General features: G+C 37.5%; 1 protein-coding gene across 1 annotated transcript; it reads left to right on the top strand.

The window, feature by feature from the left end:
- The first annotated feature begins 1,167 nt into the window (after positions 1-1,167).
- On the top strand, positions 1,168-2,541 carry LOC141632172 (uncharacterized). The gene is made up of 3 exons (XM_074444742.1): positions 1,168-1,291; positions 1,596-2,172; positions 2,484-2,541. The coding sequence occupies exons 1-3, from the start codon at positions 1,168-1,170 to the stop codon at positions 2,539-2,541; spliced, it is 759 nt and encodes a 252-aa protein (XP_074300843.1).
- The last annotated feature ends 19,787 nt before the right edge of the window (positions 2,542-22,328 follow it).

The following is a 22,328-nucleotide window of genomic DNA, read 5'->3' as shown; positions in this document are numbered from 1 at the left end:
TTGAAACAAAGAGAGTAAATATATTTATGTAAAACCATTGTTATTTACAAAACTACCCACCTTATCAAAGAACTTGAATGACAATCGTAGTATTTTTATTCCATGAGTGTAAATGTTCTTTTTCTATATAACGGGTTTATATTATTTTGGTGTAAAACCGTTTCACATAAGACCTTATAACGCTTTCATGATTTAGGTAATCATTCTATCTTAAAATTTTATGAGTTGAAAATCTTATACTCCCTCCGTCCCGGTTATTTGTTATCTATTGAATTCTACACAAAGACCAAGGAGAGCTAGAAAAGTACACAAAAGAATATTAAATAAAGACCACTTGCACAATAATTAAGAGAATGGCCCATTGAAGGCCTTCATTAAGACAATTAATGACACTGCTAGGCTACTAGTTAATTTTGGCGGTAGTCAAAATTTTTGTGGGAAATTTTCCCACCAAATCAACAAGTACACTGACATTTAAATTTTAGCTGAAAACTTTGGAGGGTAATAATCCCTCCAAATCTGATGCCTTTATAGATACCCAATTTTTTTACTCTTACATTAAATTTTTACAATCCTACATTAAATTCTTAAAAGTACTCCTACATTTAATACACAATGTTAACTCCTACAATCTCCGAAAACCTTACACAAAATTAAATGTCAGTCCATACATTAACTTCTACTCCGATCCCAAACCATGTTCGACATGGTTATATTTTATCGCCAGCTCTCACGGAGGCTATAGAAGCAGCAAAAAAGGCGACAGAAGCTGCATCAACAACCATGGCAGCGGCAGCACACGCAGAGGCAGTAGTGGCAGCGGCAATAACAGCGGAGATGGAAGCACATGAGACAACAACACAACAAGAGGTAGAATAGGAACCAGCAACACCAAACACACCAGCAATCTGAAGAAGAAGTGGCAGATTCAATTGGACATGCAATAGAAAACTCAACTCCTTTAGTGCTTAATCAAGCAAACATCAGGAAACATAGAATGAGTAATGAAACAAGGACAAAAATTGCGCAAACCATGATGATGAACACTACAAACAACAAATCAATTATGGTGTACTAACAAGACTGAGTCAACAATTCAACGTATCTCGCATTACAATCAACAAATATTGGTTGAAAGTGAAAGGGCAAATCGCAAGTGGAGCAATGATGGCGGTGGCAAGAGAGTACAAAGGGTCAAAGAAAAGGGTTATCGTTGACTTAGAACAAGTAAGGTATATTCCTCTTTATAGAAGAACTAGTGTTAGGTCACTTGCTTGTGCTATGAACCTTAGTCCGTCAATGGTACATAGACTTGTGAAAAAAAGGAAAGATAAGATCACACTCAAATGCAATTAATCCATTCCTAACCGAAAAAAAACATGAATGAAAGAATGCAATGGGTTTTGAACCATGTCAATAGGCTTAGTCTTAATGGTAGAGTAAGTTTTGATATGTTTTATGTGGTGCATATTGATGAGAAATGGTATTATATGACTCGATTGTCACAAAAATATTATCTACTCCGCGGTGAACAAGAACCACATAGAACTTGAAAATCTAAAAGGTTCATTACTAAGATCATGTTCATGGGGCAGTTGCAAGACCAAGAATATCTAGTGATGGGGAGGTTAGTTTTGATGGGAAAATTGGAATTTTCCCTTTTAGTTGTGTTGTTCCAGCTAAGAGATCGAGTAAGAATAGGGATAAAGGTACACTTGAAACACGACCTATCGAACGTATCACAAAGGCTGTCATCAAAGCATGTATGATAGAGAAAGTGATACCAGCTATTAAAGCTAAGTGGCCGGAAAGACGAGGCAGAAAAATATTCATCCGACAAGATAATTCTAGGCCGCATATATCACCAAATGACCTCGACTTCAAGGCTGCCGCAACATCAGATGGTTGGGATATGGAACTGATTTGCCAACCACCCAACAGCCCCGACCTTAACATACTAGATCTAGGTCTTTTTAGGAGTATTCAGACACTTCAACATGAAAAGGCACCAAAATCAGTTGTGGAGTTGGTAAATGCAGTTGTAAGGTCTTATGAGGAGGTGACAGCAGTTATTCTGAACCATACTTGGCTGACACTTCAGACATGTATGAACGAGATCTTGAAGAAAAAGGGAAATAACAACTATAAGATCCCTCATATGGGGAAGAAAAGGTTGGCCAGACTCAATCAATTGCCAACAACAATTGAGCCACATGCAAACTCAATGTCAGACGCCCTTAGACTAGTAAACCAATACCACTTAAGTCAAATGTTCGGTTAGAAATCAGTTTGGAATGTAATATGTTTGAGTAATGTTCAAGCAAGACTGTGTTGAACATCACTCAAACAATTTTGAATTTTGAATATGCTATGAGGCGCCGGTAGTATGTATGAATGTAATCTTTTGGGTATATGTACATGGGCCATGAATGTAACCTTTTGGGTATATGCAGTAAGTATGAATGTAATCTTTTGATGATCAGGAACATGAAAGACGTCAATGAAATGCAATTAACAGCAAGCAAACACATTCACATCTAACCAACCATTTATTACCAACATAATCTGAGCCAATCCCGGCTAAACAAATAAATAAAGCCCGTCCTCCTTTATAGGGAACGATGTTATTACCTCACTTTATTAAAGCACCCGCGAAGTTGCCTCACTTTCCGAGGCTGAGTTATCTGAGGACGAAGGCTCACCTGCATCATACATACGCTTCCTGCGAAGCCAGCCAGGGTCGGTCTCAATAGACCATCGATGTTCGCAGTCGATACACACATTACGGTATGACCACTCCTCCTCAAGAACTTCAAACAGACACGCATCACAATATTTGACCCTAACCCCATCGCTCCTAACCCAAACATCATCACCATCATATGTTCTAACTTTATCATCTTTGTTTTTGTTAGAAACACTAACCTCATCACCACCAACAACCCAAATATATAACTATGGAGTAACTAGATTAATAGGAACTAACTGTCCAAATTACGGTTAGGGGATGGTATGTTATCTCGGTTTGAAACCTTAATAATCTATCCCAGAACCAGTCATCTTGTCCTCAACTCGACATTCCTGTAAAAATACGGCTTATTGCCAACTCAAAACATGTATGCCCTTGCTAACTCAGTTGCTTAGTGGTGCGACGAACAATAATTTTAGCATGAGGTACGTTACATTTTTTTTTTCTAAACCATATAAACTCGAATTAAATGAGCACTCATTTTATTTAAATACTCTATTTGTCCTAATTATTTATTTACCTTTATTCTTTATGAGAGATATTTTAATCAAAGGTAAATAAATGAGCAGGTCAAAGGAAGTAAATCGTAACCGTACCATATTCTCTCTTAAATGTTGCATAGTAATTCATGCTCATTTTCAGGTACACACATAATTTGTAACAAGTTGATCATGAATACATGTGTTAGCGAAAAGTTTTGCCTCTTGGGCCATACATGCTACAAATTCACGAGTCACGACTTTCTAATTTATGGAGCGAAAACAGAATTGTTGCTACAACATACTCGTGCAAACTTATTAAAAATATTTGGCAACAAATATTTTTAAAATAATTTATATATACCCGTGCAACCTTGCACGGGTTTTAAACTAGTATATATATATATATATATATATATATATATATATATATATATATATAAATAGGATCATATGAGTTGAGTTTTTTTGGTGAGTTACCCCTCTGAATCTGAATCACTAATCTAATCTAAGATGGATGACTAAGATTAAATTTTTCATCTTTTATTTAAACCTTATATTTTATGCTCTATACTTTTTTTTTCATTTTTTCTGTTTCTTTCTCTTTCTCTCTCTCTCTCTCTCTCTCTCTCTCTCTCTCTCTCTCTCTCTCTCTCTCTCTCTTTCTCTCTCTCTCTCTCTCTCTCTCTCTTCATATTCCCCTCTATTATTCATCTTCTATTGCGATATTCACTTTCTTCAAGATTTTTCTTCGTGCTCGCTCACTAATTCGACTTCATCTTCATCTTCAATTATGTGTAATCAGGTAATAATTTTTTTCATTTTCTACTATTTTTCTGGTTGAATGTATTCAATTCGCATTTCATCTTCTTCTTCTTTGTTCGAATTTAATGTTTTTTGTGTGTGTAATCTTCAATTTATTCAGTTTCCTTCATTATATTGTTCAATTTTTTGTGTTTGTGTTGTTAAATGACATTTTTTTCGTTTTCACATAATTCTAGGGTTTTGTAATTGTATTTTGCGTTTTTGCAATTGATTTTTCAATTGGATGTTTCTCTTTCTGGTTGTTCAATCAAACTATTATGAATGTACATAAATGGCAGAAAAATGAGGTTGTTTAGAGTATTTTATGTTGCTAAGAATGGTGCGTCTTAATGCAGTTGATTTTTTTTGCTACATTATTATTTCTCTGAAATACTCAGTCATTGGATTGTGTTGTTTCGATTATTTCAATGCATTAGTGGGATTATTGTATTTCATTTTGCTTAGTTACTCCATTCTGACAAAGTATGCTTTTATTTATCTAAACTAACAAGTTATTTTATAGTATTTTATGGTTATTTCAATACTTATGGGTGGTTATTGTATTTCAGTTGCATAATTATTTCAGCTTACGCTCTTCGTTGTTTTTATTTCTTTCAGGGAGCTTTCGCTTTTAACATGTTTAACCCTCATTAATAGGCTAGTACATGGTTCTCGTTGGGAAGAATGATAAAACAACAGCAAGAAAACTTCTTGTTAATGTTTACCTCCAAGGATAAAGTATGAGACAAAGTACACAATAGTTTAATCATGGTTATTGTAAAGTTCAATCACAGTTATTGTAAAGTTTAATCTTCGTTATTGTATAGTTCAATCACGATTATTGTAATCATTATTATAGTACACCATAGTTGACGCATGGTTATTGTAAAGTTCAATCACGGTTATTGTAATAATTTAAGTCAATTATTATACAACTCTGATGTAATTACTCTATTTTTATGTTCTAAACAAGTGTTGCTTATGTCAAATTTAGATTCCAATTCATCTTCATCCTCTTTTTATCATCCAGTTTCTTATATATTCATCTTCCTCGCCTTCTTCTTCTAAAGCACGCTCGACAAATCGGCAAGGGCTTTATTAGCTTGGTTATTACATTCACCAATATCAATCATTTCATTGAAGAAAATCAATTATTCAATTGAAAATAATGGCCATTATTGAATTAAATAAGATGAAAACAAACAACAGATAGAGTGTTAACTATATTTGAGTTTCATCTCAATACAATAATACGTTTTATTCATTACAATAACTGAGTTTCTACATTACAATAACTACAAATAGCAGATTTTCTACATTAAAATAACTGAGTTTCTACATTACAATAACTACAAATAGTAGAGTTTATACATTATAATAACTGAGTTTCAACATTACAATAATTGTATTACAATAACTACAAATAGCAAATTTTCTACATTAAAATAAATGAGTTTCTACATTACAATAACTACAAATAGTAGAGTTTATACATTACAATAACTGAGTTTCAACATTACAATAATGGTAAATACCAGAAAACATTATTCTCATTAAACAGCTGAGTTAACTATAAAATAAATACATTTCTTCATTAAAATGACCAAGTATATACATCAATTTTTCCGTTGAACGTCAATTATCCGCGTCTATCGTGATTCGACCTGCAAATCACCAAAAAGCAGAATATTACTTACCAAAACACCCAAGAAGTAACTACAAGATACAATGCCTGAGTTTTAGTAATACAATAACAGGGTTCAAGTAATACAATAATCGAGATTTAATGTTACAACAACTAATGGGTAAACAAGAAATTTAAATATATTTGAGTTTCATAACAATACAATAACACAATTTATTCATTATAATAACTCAGTTTCTACATTACAATAACTATAAATACCAGAGTTTTTACATTACACTAATTGAGTTTACTGACTGTGTACATTACAATAACTGAGTTTCTTCATTACAATAATTGAGTTTTTGCAATTGAATAACTATTAAATAACCACAGTTTTTCATTACATTAACTGAGTTTGTTCATTCAGTTAGACATTTTAACAAAAATTTGGTGTGCTAATCGAGATTACCAACAATTTTTCAGGATTATGATAATAAATCATCAATCAAATGTCAACGATATGATAAAAAAACATACTAACGGAGTAGCAAATTGAAATAACTCGCAAAACAACATACAAAAATCGGATTAGTATTTGTTTTTTGATTCCAATAGCTACGAAAATCACTGAAGTTATTCGATTATTAGCTACGAAATCGTAAGATATTCATACCTTCATTTTGATTTGATACTTTAGGGTTTTCCGAAATTTCATCATTAATTGAAGAAAAATATGATCGTTTTAATTAAAATAATTGAAATTGTGAATGAATTTGGTGTAATTGATTGGAATCACAAAATTTTTTTGGGAAGAATTGATGAAATTGTTGATGATCTGGAAGATTTTGATTCAATTTTGTTGATGTTTTGTGTTTTTGAACAGAGAGAAAGGTGAGAAAAGTAGAGACACAGTGCGATGAATTGTTTGTGTAAGCAATTATTTTTGTTTGATCAATTGTATATATATGCGAGGGTAACTCACGAAAAGTGGCAAATTCACCGGATCCTGTCTCTCTCTCTCTCTCTCTCTCTCTCTCTCTCTCTCTCTCTATATATATATATATATATATATATATATATATATATATATATATATATATATATATATATATATATATATATAAATGAGTACACATCTTTTTGTTGAATTCATAAGTCCTCTCTAGAACCCTTGGATGAGGAAGATGAAGGACTTAGATAACATTTACACTCATGGTCATAAGTGAGTGTTTTAACACTCTTTCACATAATCACACAATTAATCACTAATACATCACTAATCTACTATATATAGTTTATTTTCACAGCCACTTCTCTCTCATCTCACAATAATCATTCACTTTCTCCTTAAAAAAACCAATAAAATCAAAAAATTCCCCCAAAAAAAATCTTCCTAGCCACCACCACCATCCCACCGACACAACCCGACACTCTTCCTCACACAGCCACCACTCTTCCTCATACAGCCACCACTAGCCTCCCTCTTTTCTCATAACTCGCCACCACCACCTCCCTACCACCGTACACAACCTCCACACAACCACACTACAACTTCCCCACCATCGCACTCCAGATCTGAAAAAAGAAGGGAGAAACCCGACCCTTTTTCTAGACATCATTAATAACAACAACACCTCAACAACTCCACGACAACAACACGTCCATCAACAACCCGACACCACCGACACAACCCGACATGACAACAACACGACCACCTCTCTTTCTCACCGTCCACCACTAAACTGACCACCGCACCCCACTACTATCGCCTACCCTTCTCTCTCACCTTCCAATAATAAAGCCAGATCTGTTTTGTTTTGTTTTGTTTATACGGTTTACACGGTGAAGGTGTCGATGGTGGTTTTTTTTTTTTTTCAGATTTCCTTTAGTGAAGGGAGATTTCCTTTAGTGTTTTGTTTCTAATTGTTTGTTTATACACGTTTTGTTTTGTTTGCTGGTTGGGTTTTGTTTTTCCTTTTTTTTTTCTTTTTTTTCTTTATATTGTTTATCTTTTTTTTTTGTTTCTAATTAGTGTTTTGTTTTTTTCTTATCTTTTTTTTTTTCTGATTTATTTTAGCCTAGATATCGTCTTGTTATAGATTTCAAATTTCGTATTTCAAATCTCGACTTTTTTTTTATCTGTTGTTGTGTTGTTGTCGATGTTGTTGTTGTTCTTACTTATTTTTTTATTTTTTATTTCTTAATTCCATTTGTTATTGTGGGTGGTTAGTTTTTAGTTATTGTTATTGTATACTTAAAACACTTGCATATCTCGTCTTTTTTTGTTTTTTTTAGATCTATAAAGTTAGAATGTGGTGGTTTCAGATCTGTTTTTTTTTTTTTTTTTTTTTTTGTGTTCTTTTACAGTGTAACACCCCCATTTATTTAAGAGTCTTAACTAGACTTCCCCAAATAAATAGGGATGTTACCGTCTCGGTTGCATGAGGTAGTACATATCGTAAGACAACAACTGAAGTACTTTATTAAAAGCATTAACTGTTTAAGTCCGTTACAAATAATAACCTTCTTTCAAATGAAATAATAAATGTAAAGTTCAACTGATAACTACTGTTTATTCGCAAACTCAAATAAATAAAGAATTATGTGAATGACGCCTATCCCTCGAAGTGATCCGTCCGACCCCATCACGCTTCTCAAAGCACAATCAACCAACCTCTAAATTAATCTGCTCCCCAATATGACAAGAAAACATCATATGGATCATCACAGGTGGTTTTAAGATAGATAAAAGAAATAAACCACGTCAACCAATGTTGAGTAGGAAATCTTAAACAACGGTAAGACAATATAAATAAATAAATACAACGATAACATTCTCATCGTTCCCATTGTTAGCAAATGCATTTACTATCACAATAATAACAATCATATATACGGCACGATGGCCAACTGACTCAGCTGTCAACTTCTGTAACTCAATAGATACGGCACAACGGCCAGCTGACTTAGCGGTCAACTTCTATATCTCAGTATTCACGGCACTGCGGCCAGCTGACTCAGTGGTCAACTTCTAGTTCCATTTCCAATATCCAAAACTCATATTATATACATCCTACCACTTTCATTCACCAAATTACAGAACTAAATAAGGTTCCAAACCATTTATCCTACCAACACTAAATTAGTCAAGTAGGAATTTCCCACCTTTTCAGCAAATGCTCCCTCTCAGCAAGCAATGATTAAAATGACTCTTCTACAAATCCATTACCTAGCATTCATTAATAACATATAATCAATCTTATAATTCCGTCAAAAACAATAGCCTAACCCAAACCCATAACCTATTTGGACAGAGGATATACAGTCTCAAAGCAAGTCCATGTTCATCTCGTCATCCCATAAACAAACATAAATGGACTACTTAATGCAACCTATCATCACTGCCTCTTAGCTAAATTGAAACAAGCAAAATACCATCATCATTTGATGCCAAATAATGTGCCAAATTAGTAGCTCCACAAAATAAAATTGTCCCCATACCAAGCTCCTGCCCTGCGTATATGATACCCGTCGTCTAGTACCAAAATTAAATACCTAATACAACTAACGGAAGCTAGTGGAATTAGGGTCGATCTCCACAGGGAGGCTATTATATCTATCCGCTAATCTAAGTCCGTCAGGCAATAATTGGGTATTTTGAATTGATTTCTAAACTAAAAAGGGATTAAGTCAAGAGAAAAGAGCAATAAGAATAAAGAGAAATAAGGACGTGATCAAATAAAGGGAAGTATGTTAGGAAGTCGGTTCACCATGGCAATTAATCAACTCAGTCATAAATAATTCAGACGGTCTAATGTGAGAAGGGTATAGGAAAGGTCCACTCGGTCCATTTTCTGCCCTAAGATACAACTAACTTAACTCTCGCCCTCATTAGTGTAGTCTTACTGTTCATAACAGGGCTATTCATTCCAATCTCTCGATCTAGGTCTGCATTTAACCAAATTAACTGATTTAGAAACGTGCACTCAACTAAACGATTACAATTATATTGCTATAAAACAGTCCTCACAATTTAACCATCTAACCTATTTATAACTTCATTTATTCACTACCATGACTCCCCTAATCCTAACATAGAAAGATTTGGCTACTCATATTATTGATGAAATTAATAACAACAATAAATGGAATAACAAAAGACATGATATGAGGATTAATAAAGAAGAATAGCATAAACTAATTAGCAACAATGATTAAAACAGTAACTATAAGACAGATACTTAAAGAAGCAAAAGAAAATTAAAGATTAATTAAGGAGGAAAGAATGATGACAAAGTTAAGAATCCGGCAATAAGAACAAAATCAACTTTGAAAAGAGAGAAAGATGAAAGTCTGCTTAAGAGAGAGTAATTAAGAGAGAAAATCGAATACTTAAGACCTAATTACGTCTTCCCTTATATAGGGAAGATATTTATTAAATAAACTAAACTATTGCGTAAGATAAACACGGAATAAAATCCCGTATTATATAGCAGACCTCTCGATCGAGGATCTTCAAACACCTCGATCGAACAATTCTTCAGCCAAGTCCTTCGATCGAACAGAAACAGCCTTCGATCGAGAACCTTCAAATCAGCCTACTTCGATCGAGTTCAGCAGGGACTCGATCGACCATCTTGGACCATCAAAACCACTCGATCGAATAGATAGACTATGCAAAGTCTTCGATCAAGTGCTCAGCTACTGAAACAGCTCGTGTTCTTCACTTGGTTAGCTTCCGGGACTCCTCCACGCTTCTCGAGGCGTAACACTTCCGCTTTAAATCCTCCACCCCATAAATGCATGCAAAAAGATTGGAAAAGGTGTGATATCACTACTTTCGGGTCCGTTCCTGAAAATGAGGCAAAACAAACCAAAGTAGCCTATTCGGGGCATTTTGCAATACAAAACTATAAAAACGACGTGGAAATGCGTGCAATAAGAGGCCAAAATAAAGGACTATTTAAATTGCACGTATCAAATCTCCCCAAACCGAACCTTTACTCGTCCTCGAGTAAACTAAATGCAAACTAATGGAACGGAAAAGAAAACTCAGAGCTAGATATAACTTCTCCACTTCAACCATTTAATGCAAACAAAACTGACACTTATAGCTACAAAAGTCAAGTGCAAACGAGTTGTATGATGTTTATAAATAAGCTGAACTGTCGACCTTGCAGGACCTTTAAAAATGGACTCTCACGGGTCACTCTTCTCTTATGAAGCAAAGGGTAAGTATATAAATGTAACATAAGAAGAGAAATAGTCACTCACCTAAACTAAAACCCACATAAACATGTTTGCAACAAAAATGATAGACAATTCTGAACACCATACATACATTCCAACCAAACAATGTCCGTCACAACCGAGGGCTTACAAAAATTATGGTAAAGTGAGGCAACGGGTAAGAAAAAGGCACAACACTTCTGGAATTGTGAGGCAATAGTCAAGCTAGCTACCTAACGAAACCATATAAACAACATCCGATTCTTACTCAATTAGAAAATTAAGCCCAAGTGCCCTTCATTTGGCACAAAAACTCATTAACCAACACAATAACTCCTCAAAAGGTGTAAATAATGCATAGGAGTGAAACCGTCTAATCAAACAACATATTTTCTTCTTTCACACAGTTTCTTTTCTCATTTTCCTGCTCACATCTTTTTTTCATTTTTTTTCTTCCTGTTGTCACGTTTTTTTTTTCTTCTTTTTTTTTCAATTCTTTTTTTTTTTCATCAAGCCTCCTTCCTTATCTTTTTACCAACTCCGGGAAATATAAAACAAACCAAACTCGCATCGATAAAACATATACCGAATAAACACACTAAACTAGCTTGACAGGCAGGCTTAATTTGGGTGTAGTTAAGGGTAAAAAGGGCTAAGTTTGGCTAATAGTGGAGCTAATTGGGTTAAAATGAAAGAAAGGTAAATTGTAAGCACCTCCCTGCATCTGACACCGACCAGAAACTCGAATGTATGCAAGTAAAAAGAAATTGAATTTCATAAAAGTGCAAATCAGTGAACATGTTATGCAAGGAGTATACTACTCTCAATTCCTACATGAACTGGTCATAAGTGAAACTAGTTATACAACTCTAAAAACTTAGAAATTTTAAGTAGGTTGCCAATTTAATCAGGTCAAGTCTATATGTCCAGCTGTACTTTCAACATTAACTCGTAGATTATACACATGACAAAACTAATAAGATCACAGTTTTTTGCAAGGCTTAAATAAAATGACAAATTATAGTGCGATATCATCACTGAAATCTACCGTTCCGACTCGACCTAAATGCAAAAATAAACGTGAAATTTTTTTGAATTTTCTATTTTTTTTATGTTTGATTTTTTCATTTTTTATTAAAATTAAAAACAATGCAAGCAGAAAATAAACGTGAATGCAAAACAAATGTAAATGCAGACTCAAAGGATGCAATACCCTCCCCAAACTAAAACGGACAACGCCCTCGTTGTCCTCCAGCATACACCAGCAGTATAAATGGGAAACGGGAAAATTACAACCAATAAATGAATGAAATAAATAAATAAAAGGAGATGAACAATAAATAAAGGCGGAAATACTTACAATAAATACGAACTTCCCCAAACCAGCCAGAAAACTGGGGAAGTGAGTAGACCAGTAGCTACTCGTCACCCTCCTCCTCGTCAATCACCGTGTAGTCGGGGTCACGCTCATGCTCCCGTCTCCTCCTCTCGTCAGCTCTAGCTCACTCCTCCTGCTCAGCTGTGTCCGCCTCGCTCTCCGGCTGTGGGTACCCCTCCGCCGGCTACCGGTAGAAAGAAGGGTTTGGCCAACCGTCTGGAACGGGACGTCCTCTCATCATGTGGTACTCATATAGAGGGAACAAGGCAAGTGCCTGGTCCTGCTCTATACGAGCCACTCTCCTGCACATCTCAAGAAACAGAGCATCACGACGCCCTTGTTCCATGACCTCGGGCGCCTAAAAGGGAGGAGGAGCAACAAAATTAGCCGGCAGATCCGGCTAAGTAACAGAAGGAGTAGGGATAGGGGTCGGTGTGGGCGTGGGCGTGGACATGGACATGGACGTCTGCCCAGCCTGGGTCGGTGTTGACCCCTCTCCGGTCTTAGGTCTCTTCCGCTTCTTAGAAGCGGAAGGAGCAAGTGTAAGGAGGTAGGAAGGTAAAGGTGGAGGCAACCTACCCGACACAGTGGTCAAAGGTGAAAGACGAGATAGGTCGGGAAAAGCTAGGTCACATACTCGGAACCACTAATATTCCAAGTCCGTTGGTCCTTAACTAACCAAAACATGGCCAACATGGCCTGAATATCTATAGCTACGTTCCTATCTACAAGTGCTAAGCCGCGGGCGAAGTCAGTGAAGAGGCTACGGGCAATGTGGGTCGCCAACCCACCACAAGAAATCGTGCCCTTCCTCTTCTGCCCGACAACGTTAAAATGCTGAGCTGTCAGGTAAGCAATGTTAAGAAAAAAAGGGCCAACACTATCAATGTTCAAGTAGATCGCTAAGAGAGACAACTCAACGTTGTTAACGTTGTTAGGCTCTTGGCGCTCAATGATTGTCTCTCCTAAGAGACGGAGGTAGTAACAGGCTAGGGGAAGGTGAACGTGAGCCACCTTCCTCGAGTCAAAGGGAGTCTGTGCAAGAGTGGGCCAAAGTATAGCAAGGAGCTTCCTAGGAGACTCCGAGGGACCGTCACTAGTCAAACCTAACCTCCTCCCAAACTTAGCTAAGGTCCAAGTGAAGGTCGAGTTAAACAGTCGAAATGAAATACAAGAACTCTCTTGGTCAGTCTTATAAGCGGCGGGTGAAAAAGTGAAGGAGCGAAAGAATTCCAAAGTCACTTGTTCATATGTTAACTCCTTCATAGAGATCAAACCCGCCATCCCAGTCCCATTTAATAACTCAGCCACGGGTTCAAAAATCCCCAATTTATCTAATGAAGAACGACATAAGAAACGTGTAGAGGTAATGTCACAATCCGTCAAATTTATGAAACAGAGACGGTGAAGAGGGTTAATAAATCGTACCTGTGGATACTCAGGTAGAGAATCCAAAGAGTCATCGGCCACGAACCTAGCGGCGGAACGTGCAGCAGCAATAGAACCCCCTCCCTTTCCCCCTCGTGAAGCTGAGGCAGCGGCAGCAGCGAGAGCAGCAGCGGCGAGCCCGAGAGCACGGACAAAGGGCGGTATCTGGACAAGGACAGACGACGTAACTGTGACGGACGGTGTCGACCCAGCAGGGGTCGTTACCGTGACAGGGATAAAAGCACTAGCAGTAGTAACAGTTGCAGTGACGGGGGCTGTAACAGCGGGGGTAGTGACGGTGGTGGCAGTAGGGACCACCGTCTCATAGATAGACGAAGCAGTAGTAGAACTAGAAGCAAACATAGAACTACTATCCATCCTAACAGTCAAAGTAAGTCCTCTGATCAGAAAACAATCAATCAAAAAGACGATTTTTCCCCAAATTCGAAATTTCGAACCGTAACTACCCTAAATGCAAAAATAAACCCTAAAAATGCAATTAAACAATAAAGAATAGGGAAGAGGATTTACTTAACGAATTACCCAAGAAGAATTACATTTAAAATCAACAAATAAGCACAAAACAATCGGATTAAAACCCGATTTTTGCAAACCCTAATCCGCAGAAAAACCCACTAAAAACACAAAATTTAAAGGGGAAAATAAGGGGCTGTGGTCGAAATAATTGCAAAGAGTGAAATTAGGTAATTAATTTGATAATTAAGGGAAGAAAAAAGAGGATTTGGGAAGATTAATGGGGGTTTATCGCGAAAATAGAAAGAAAGAAGAAGAAGAAATGAAATAGAGTAAGGGAAAAGAACAGTCCCTCGTGTATTATCAATGTAGGTTACTAGATCGAGTGATTTGAAAAACCTCGATCGAGAGCTCTCCTCATACTTCTGTTCGATCGAAAATGATGGAAGTGTTCGATCGAAAGCTTAATTCTCCTCCTTGGATTCTACTCGATCGATAACAGTATATTGTTCGATCGAGGACTTTAGCTCCTCATTTCTTCTCGATCGAGTACAGGACAACTCGATCGAGGAACCCTCAAATTGGACATTTCGATCGAGCACTCTTGTTTACTCGATCGAAGGATTTACCTGGGCATTGTGCTCGATCGAGTACAAAAAGTACTCGGTCGAGGCCTTTTCTTTTGGCACGCATCCCAATGTAGCATATCTTCCCCAAACCTGCATAAAAACACAGAAAATACTTCCCGAAAATACCAAATTCACAATACACAGTCTATATTCGGTTTTACGCTATTTAAAACTAACTACGCTAATGTCTAAAAAGCAAATAAAGTGTCTAACAAAGTAATTAAATTACAAATTTTTTTACAACGGGACATTTCCCGTTTATCTTCCGAAACACTTCAATAGCCCACAGGAAGGCTTATGACTGGCGGAGGTCCCTTCAGCATCGCGGACCGTACTTTTTTATCTCCATGAACTTGACTGAATTTAAGAAGAATAGTTTGCGTCTATATACGCCTTCACTTTCTTCTGTCTTTTGTCTTTGTTTTCCCGTTCATGGTCTCTATCTTTGACATCTTCTTTGGCAGTGAGCTTTAATTTCATTGTACTTTCATCAACGGGATCTCCAATGTCCAATTTGTATGTACCTGCAACAACAAAAATGACAGAATGGTCCTCCATATTGCTCTCAGTCTGAGGCGGAGGCGTCAATATAGCAGCGCATGACTCAAAATTATCAGTTGGAGAATCTGTGTTAGGGTCTATAGAGGGTAGTGCATTGCATGGTTGAATCTGCATAGGGGCCGTACGAACATTGGACTAATAGATAATCAGCTCCTCATCACCTACCTGATAGGTAAGAGTCTTCCCCCCGACATCTATTACTGTGCGAGCGGTAAATAAGAATGGTCGTCCTAAAATTATAGGAGTGTAAGAATCTTCGGGGATGTCTAAGACTACAAAGTCAATGGGAATAAAGAACTTCCCGATCTTTACAGGCATGTCCTCTAAGACACCTAGGGGCCGCGATAAAGTACGGTCGGCCATATGCACAGTCATGTTGGTACAATGAAATTTTGTCAAACCGAGTCTCTTAGCGAGAGACAATGGTAGGACACTCACGCTAGCTCCTAAGTCACATAATGCATTATCGACTAAATGGGTCCCAATATAACATGGAATAGAAAAGTTACTCGGGTCAGACAGTTTAGGTGGTGATTTATTTTGAATTAGGGCAGTGCCCACTTCAGTCAAAGCCACCGTCTCGTGGTCATTTATATGCCTCTTACGCAATAATATTTCTTTCATGAATTTCATATATGAGGGTACCTGAGTTAGAAATTCGGCGCAGGAGATGTTGACGTGAAGGCTCTTTAAAATATCGGCAAATTTACCGAACTGTTGTTTAGCCTTCCTGTTCTGCAATTGCCTCGGAAAAGGGACCGTGATGGGAATTTCTAAACTCTCATTTCTTTTAGCCGAAGAATCAACACGATCAGCTTCATTTCTTTTCGAACGAGAGCCATTTTCTTTCGATCGAGCAATATTCTCAGCAATTTCACTCGATCGAGTACTTTCGTTTACTCAATCAAAAGCTATCTTTTCAACAGTACTCGATTGAACATCAGTACCATTTGATCGAGTAACTTCCTTAGCATTTTCTCTCGATCGACCACCTGAAATGAGTCGATCGAGTATTTTCTTCGGATTCAGCATATTTTCGTCAAGCGACGACTGTTCATGTTCAGGAACTGCAACTTCCGGGTTTGATTTATCACTTTCAGACGGCATTTTAGGTCCCTCATAAGAGAGACCACTCCTCAGATTAATCAAATTTACCGTCTCATGATGTTTCTTCTCGGGTTGGGACGGTAAATGACCCGGTTGCCTTGAAGCTTGATTGGTAGCTAGCTGAGCTATTTGTGATTCAAGCGACTTAATTGATGCATCTTTTTATTGATCACTTTTCTGCAATTGAATAGTCAACGATTGTATCATTGAGTTCAACTCACCCACATCGCTTATACCACTGGAGGAAGCACCTTGTTGCGACGGTGGGAAGGATGGAGGCTTTTGAAAGCCTTGTTGAGCTTTATGAGGCGGCACGTAAGGTTGTTGCTGCTGCAGTGGAGGTGTAGGATTCAATACATTCTGACTCGTCCATCTCAAGTTAAGATGGACTCCAACCTGATTGTTGTAATAGGAGCCCCCTTTCCTATATTGTTGAAAGGCAAAAACCTGCTCCTTCTCAGCTAGACAGTCTACAGCAGTGTGACCATCATTACTACAGCACCTCTCACATGAAACGGTTTCTTGTCTAGTCAACATGTGAACCATTTGTTGATCTCCAGTAGCCTGCAACTCAAGTTTATCGAATCTGGCATTTATGGCTTCCAGCTGAGCCACAACTGCACTATCAACAGAAGAAACTGTTCTAATGCTTCCTCTTGAGTTCCCATAGTCAGCATAATGGGTAGCCATCTCCTCTATGATTCCCCAACCATTGTCATTATCAATATTTTTCTGGAATCGACCATTAAAAGCAGGATCCAAAATAACACCGTGGTCGTCATACAACCTATTATAGAATTGATTGCACAAGAACCACTTATCGAAACCGTGATGAGGAACGGACCGCACAAGTTTCTTGAACCGACCCCATGCCTCGTGCAAGTTCTCGTCAAGAGTTTGCTTGAAACTTGTAATCTTTCCTCTCAATTGATTAGTTCTCTGCGGAGGAAAGTACCTTTAATAAAAGGCTAGGGCCAGGGTCTCCCAGTTGGTAAAACCAGCTGCAACTCTATCAAGATTAGTGAGCCACTCTCGGGCTCCATCAGTCAGAGGGAAAGGATATAGAACCTCCTTAATCTTATCCTGCGTCACTCCCATAGTAGCGGGAATGGTAGAACAGTAATCAGTTAAGACTTCCATGTGCTTTCGCGGATCCTCACCAGCTACTCCGCGGTACATATTCCTTTCGACCAGATTGATATAAGATTGCCGAATGTCGAATTTACTCCCATCCTCTGTTGCAAGGTTGAAACCTTTAGGGATGGAAGCAGCTGTAGGCTCGAAATGGGTCGTGATATTAGGCATCTTCACAGAATTGGCTGCAGAAATAGAAGTATCTTCTTCAAAAGACTGGTCTTCCGCAAATAAAAAGTGTTCAAGATCGGGCTAAAAAGTACTCAAGACTTCCTTTTGACGATTCTTTCTCAACAAGCTTTGTCTATAGCGAAAAGCCCGCTCCGGTTCAGGATCAGCTGGTACTAATTCTGACCTGTTAGACCTGGGCATACACAAAACTAAGAAAGAAAAATAATAAGAACAACCTCAAGGAATTAAAAATCCCTTGAGACTAAGAAAGACGAAAAATATACAGATAAATAGGATAATTGGCTCCCCGGCAACGGCGCCAAAATTTGATACCCGTTGTCTAGTACCAAAAGTAAATACCTAAAACAACTAACAGAAGCTAGTAGAAGTAGGGTTGATCTCCACAAAGAGGCTATTATATCTATCCACTAATCTAAGTCCGTCAGGCAACAATTGGGTATTTTGAATTGATTTCTAAACTAAAAAGGGATTAACGCAAGAGAAAAGAGCAATAAGAATAAAGAGAAATAAGGATGTGATCAAATAAAGAGAAGTATGTTAGGAAGTCGGTTCACCATGGAAATTAATCAACTCAATCATAAATAATTCAGACGGTCTAATGTAAGAAGGGTATAGGAAAGGTCCTCTCGGTCCACTTTCTACCCTAAGATACAACTAACTTAACTCTTGCCCTCATTAGTGTAGTCTTACTATTCATAACAGGTCTATTCATTCCAGTCTCTCGATCTAGGTCTGAATTTAACCAAAATAACTGACTTAGAAGCGTGCACTCAACTAAACGATTACAATTATATTGTCAGAAAACAGTTCTCACAATTCAACCATCTAACCTATTTATAACTTCATTTATTCACTACTATGGCTACCCTAATCCTAACATAGAGAGATTTAGCTACTCATATTATTGATGAAATTAATAACAACAATAAATGGAACAACAAAAGACATGATATGAGGATTAATAAGGAGGAATATCATAAACTAATTAACAACAATGATTAAAACAGTAAGACATATACTTAAAGAAGAAAAAGAAAATTAAAGATTAATTAAGGAGGAAAGAAGGATTACAAAGTTGAGAATCCGGCAATAAGAACAAGATCAACTTTGAAAAGAGAGAAAGATAAAAGTCTCCTTAAGAGAGAGTAATTAAGAGAGAAAACCGAATACTTAAGACCTAATTACGTCTTCCCTTATATAGGGAAGATATTTATTAAATAAACTAAACTATTGACTAAGATAAACGCGGAATAAAATCCTGTATTATATAGCAGACCTCTCGATCGAGGATCTTCAAACACCTCGATCGAACAATTCTTCAGCCAAGTTCTTCGATCGAACAGAAGCAGCCTTCGATCGAGGACCTTCAAATCAGCCTACTTCGATCGAGTTCAGCAAGGACTCGATCGACCATCTTGGACCATCAAAACCACTCGATCGAACAGATAGACTAGGCAAAGTCTTCGATCGAGTGCTCAACTACTGAAATAGCTCGTGTTCTTCACTTGGTTAGCTTCCGGGACTCCTCCACGATTCCCGAGGCATAGCACTTTCGCTCTAAATCCTCCATCTCCATAAATGCATGAAAAAAGGAGTGGAAAAGGTGCGTAGCCTATTCGGGGCATTTTGCAATACAAAACTATAAAAACGACGTGGAAATGCGTACAATAAGAGGCCAAAAGAACAATATAAATTGCACGTATCAGTATACACTCCCATAAACTAATTTGCGGGTTGAACATGGAAGACGTATACTAATATCCAACACGAAACCCCACATACCACGGTCATCCTCAACCTGACTCAGCCGAGCACCTGGTCATGGTTTTGCCGTCTACAACAAAGCCGAGACAAACCTAGGTCGAGCTTTTCAGGTTCGTGCGCTAAATATCGTAAACAATTAGGCAATAAACAAACTAATCCCGCAATTCACTTTTCCAATCCATACTAAACATAGTATAATCGGTAATAAAGGGTTTGACATGGTTTTATATCCTATCATAACAATTGAACTAATTAAAAGGGCTAGATTAAACTTACTATAAAGCGGAACGAATAAAGGTTGGTACTTGTCTCCCAAATCCTTCGTCCTTTTCGTTCTCTCTGTCTCTCCCTTTCACGGCTCCTGGTTCCTCTTTATTTTGTTTGTGTTGTTTTTAGTGTTTAGGTGATTAATATTAGGTAATTGGTATTTATATGTGGGGTATTACAATATGGGCTCCAAAGCCAACTCCACACCGACCCACTTTCCAATTTTCCTTTTTTTTTTTGTTTTTTTTTGTTTTTATTATTATCATTTATCTTTATTAATATTATTATTAGTATTATGGAGTATAGATTATTATTATTATTATTATTATTATTATTATTATTATTATTATTATGGTTACCATTATTATTATTATTACCATTACTATTATTATTATTTACAAATTAGTAATAATTCTCACCCATTTTCGACTCAGGTTTGACCTTTGACTTTCTAGACTTGACTAAAAATGTGGGGTATTACAGTCTTCCCTCCTTAAAAGAACTTCATCCCCGAAGTTCACACCATTTCAAGAACAAATACTAACTCAAGAAGTCAAAATATATGAAAATGCTAGCATATTCTAATAAAAAGGCTGAGGGTATCGTTCTCTCATATCCTACCCCTCTAAAACATGGTGACGTCCTTGGAACCAAATTCATACCTGTTCAAAAAGCTGTGGGTATCGTTCTCTCATAGCTGATTCATCTTCCCAAGTTGCTTCCTATACATTTTGATGAGACCACAATACCTTTACCAATCTGGTTTCCCCATTCCTCGTGCTTCTTACCTTGTGATCCAGAATTTCTTTAGGAACCTCTTCATATGTCAGCGAAACGTCTAATTGCACATTTTCTGGCTCGATCACGTGAGATGGATCACTCACATACTTTCTTAGCTGAGAAATATGGAACACGTTATGGACCCTGTCAAGTGCCGGAGGTAATGCTAATCGATAAGCTACTTCTCCCACCCGACTCAAGATCTCATACGGTCCAATGAATTTTGGGCTCCGCTTCCCACTCTTCTTAAATCTCATAACACCATGCATTGGAGATACTTTTAAAAGAACTTTATCTCCCACCTCAAACTCAATATCACTTCTACGCAAATCTGCATACCTCTTTTGTCTGTCCTGTGCTGCTTTCATCTTCTGCCTGATTACTTGTATCTCCTCTATCATGTCCTGAATCATCTGAGGTCCCAACATTACTGCCTCAGTCGAATCATCCCAACAAACTGGGCTCCTACACTTTCTCCCATATAATGCTTCAAAGGTGTCATTCATATACTAGCGTGGTAGCTATTATTATAAGAGAACTCTATTAAATCTAGTCGGTCTTCCTAAGATCCCCCAAACTCCATTACACATGCTCGTAGCATATATTCTAGTGTTTGAATAGTGCGCTCTATCTGACCATCTGTTGCAGGATAGAATGCGGTACCCATTTTTATCTCTGTTCCCAAGGATTCTTGGAGCGCGCTCTTGCCAAAACTTAGATATAAATGTTGAATCTCTGTTAGACACTATATCCTTGGGTACACCATGTAGCTTAAGAACGTGCTTCGTGTAAGCCGGCCTTTGCCAAATCAGCCTTGCTCCAACTGTCTTTCATTGGAATAAAATGTGTTGTCTTTGTCAGACGATCCACAATTACCCATATCATGTTGTTCCCCTTCTGAGTCCTTGGTAGTCCTACAATGAAGTCCATTAATATAGAATCCCACTTTCATTCAGTTACACTTAAAGATTGAACCTTCCCTTGAGGCCTCTTGTGCTCACCTTTCACCTTCTGACATACCAAGCATTTCGACACAAACCCTGCCACCTCCTTCTTCATCCCTGGCCACCAAAATATCTTCTTCAGATGCTTATACAATTTGTCTCCTCCTAGGTGCACAGAATATGGAGTTGTATGTGCTTCAGTCATTATCTTTCTCTTCAGATCCTTATTTGCTGGCACACACCATCTCCCTTCAAACCTCAAACTGCCATCAAAATGCACCAAAAATTTCGTTGCTTCTCCTGCTTCAACGGCCTTCCTCCATTCGGCCAGCCTAGGATCTCCGGCCTGCATTACTCAAATCTCTTCATATAACTTAGGTTCCATGGTTAAGTCTCCCAAGCCATCTCCCTCTCTGATCACATGGATTCCCATCATTTCGACATCATCCCTCAGCTTCAATCGTGACAAAATAGTACACAAGGAGTGCACAGATTTCCGGCTCAATGCATCTGCTATTATGTTTGCCTTGTCTTCGTGGTACACAATCTCCATATCATAGTCTCCAATCAGCTCGATCCACCTTCGTTGTCTCATATTCATCTCTTTCTGAGTGTAGATATATTTCAGGCTCTTGTGATCTAAAAATACTTTAAAAGTTTCCCCATACAAGTAGTGCCTCCAAATCTTCAGTGCAAAAACAACTGCTCCGAGTTGTAAGTCATGAGTTGGGTAATTCTCTTCATATGGTTTCAGCTGCCTTAAGGCATATGCTATCACCTTG

This window comes from Silene latifolia, chromosome Y, assembly GCF_048544455.1.
Source record: "Silene latifolia isolate original U9 population chromosome Y, ASM4854445v1, whole genome shotgun sequence".
Taxonomy (NCBI): domain Eukaryota; kingdom Viridiplantae; phylum Streptophyta; class Magnoliopsida; order Caryophyllales; family Caryophyllaceae; genus Silene; species Silene latifolia.
Note: the sequence above shows the minus strand (reverse complement) of the source record. Positions and strands in the feature narration are given on the sequence as shown.